This window comes from Arachis duranensis, chromosome 3 (genome assembly GCF_000817695.3).
Source record: "Arachis duranensis cultivar V14167 chromosome 3, aradu.V14167.gnm2.J7QH, whole genome shotgun sequence".
In the NCBI taxonomy this organism is placed as follows: domain Eukaryota; kingdom Viridiplantae; phylum Streptophyta; class Magnoliopsida; order Fabales; family Fabaceae; genus Arachis; species Arachis duranensis.
The window spans coordinates 8,627,343-8,628,962 of NC_029774.3; the positions used below are offsets into that span (position 1 = coordinate 8,627,343).

Genomic DNA, 1,620 nt, shown 5'->3' on the forward strand with positions numbered 1-1,620 from the left:
TGAGCAGGTCATTACCTATCAAATCCCGTGTTCAATGAAGCACCCAGTTGGCTAAAGCTTGAGACTGACACAGGACCATTGTTTTGTGTAGTTATTGAAAATGGATTTGCATTATGCTGGCCATCATTTTGCATAGGCATTGAAAACGGATTTGCATTCTGATGATTTTGACTGTTAACAGCAGGATTAAATGGCATTCTGTAGGGTTCAGAAAGTAGTTTCTCGAACTCAGCCAACTTGGAATTCAGTGTATTTCTCTCTCTCTCAACCTGCAAAGAATATTTTCAAGTTAGAAATAATAAAATTGTATGAATGTCACCTAATAGTTTGAAACATCAGCACAAAAAGAAATAATTGTAAAGAGTTTTTATTTTTTAATCGAAAATGAGTTTTTATTACAGAAAAATAAGCAATTACTGTCATGGAGTGGATAAGATTTCATTCAAGAAAAAGGAGAGGGGGGAGAGGTGGGGGCCGCAAAAAAGAAAACAGAAACAATGGAAAAAAGAAAAGCGTAAGATATCCAGTCTCACTGGGTATCGTAAATTGGAAATCCATTTAAACTGTAGGAATACTACATCCGTTCTTACAATTGATTGCAAGTTCATCCCTCGCTTCACATCCTCATAAGCTGCTGCCCTCAGTTCTTCATAGCTAAAATCACCAACTATGTCACAAGGTGCACTGCATGCATTGAAAGAGGCATTAATATATCACAGTTCTTAACTTTCTTAGAAGTGCAGCGTTGAGTTAATTCATCTTCAAACTTTGATGGGCTGCATAGTAGGTGAATGGTTGATAAACTTTAGCCAATTGGACGAATTAGTATCTTACTCTACATGATCTACTGTCTGCGTTAAGATTTTCAAACCATTATATGTCCAAGAAATATATATACCCTTTAGAATGACCATAGCATGTAAGTATCCAGAGTGGCCTCTCTTGCTTGAAATCTTCAGCAATCTGGCGCTTGCAGACCTCAGGATCTGTACATCTTCAATTGCATCAACAAACATTTAGTAAAGTATATCACTTAACTAAAACAAAGCAAACCCAATGCAAAACACAGACATTCAAAACACATGATCTGTAGAGGCATTGATATGGACCATACAATGCAGCAATGATAAGGTATCCTCCAAAAGAGAAGCCATAAAACTTATTGGAGTAAACATTAAGAAACCAAATTAATCTTCAAAATAGGTCAAAGGCTTTCAAGTTTCAACCAAAGATTACAGAATTTATTTCAACATAATTAGACATATTTCTCTATGTTTTATGCACATCGTAGACGTTTAGGCCTAGACCTATATGCGGGACAATGTGCCATCCTAGATTCCCAAATTGATTTGATACGACATCACACGAATGTGAATGCATTAAGAGAAGGGAACAGGGAATTGAAACACTTACTCATGATTCGCCGGTAGGGGGTTGTTATCAGATTGCCGCGAAGCGCCACCCCGAGTCCATTTGTTTTCAAAAGGCTGATTCAAATTAGAAAAGCACACCATCAAGACCAACATTAAACAAAAGCATCTTTTACTAACAATAGTTGATCAGATTAACTGAAACCACACAGAGCAACAAGAACTCCTCAAGAAAAAAACACTCCCTTTT

The 1,620-nt window shown here is 36.8% G+C and overlaps 1 protein-coding gene across 1 annotated transcript in view; it reads right to left on the reverse strand.

Moving 5' to 3' along the window:
* The window catches only part of LOC107477370 (zinc finger CCCH domain-containing protein 16), a gene marked incomplete in the record, with an annotated part of 3,650 nt that overhangs the window by 1,414 nt on the left and 616 nt on the right, over positions 1–1,620 (reverse strand). The window contains 4 exon segments of the mRNA XM_052259659.1: positions 16–269; positions 591–684; positions 899–994; positions 1,414–1,487. Of these exon segments, the coding sequence (XP_052115619.1) occupies positions 16–269; positions 591–684; positions 899–994; positions 1,414–1,487 (518 nt within the window).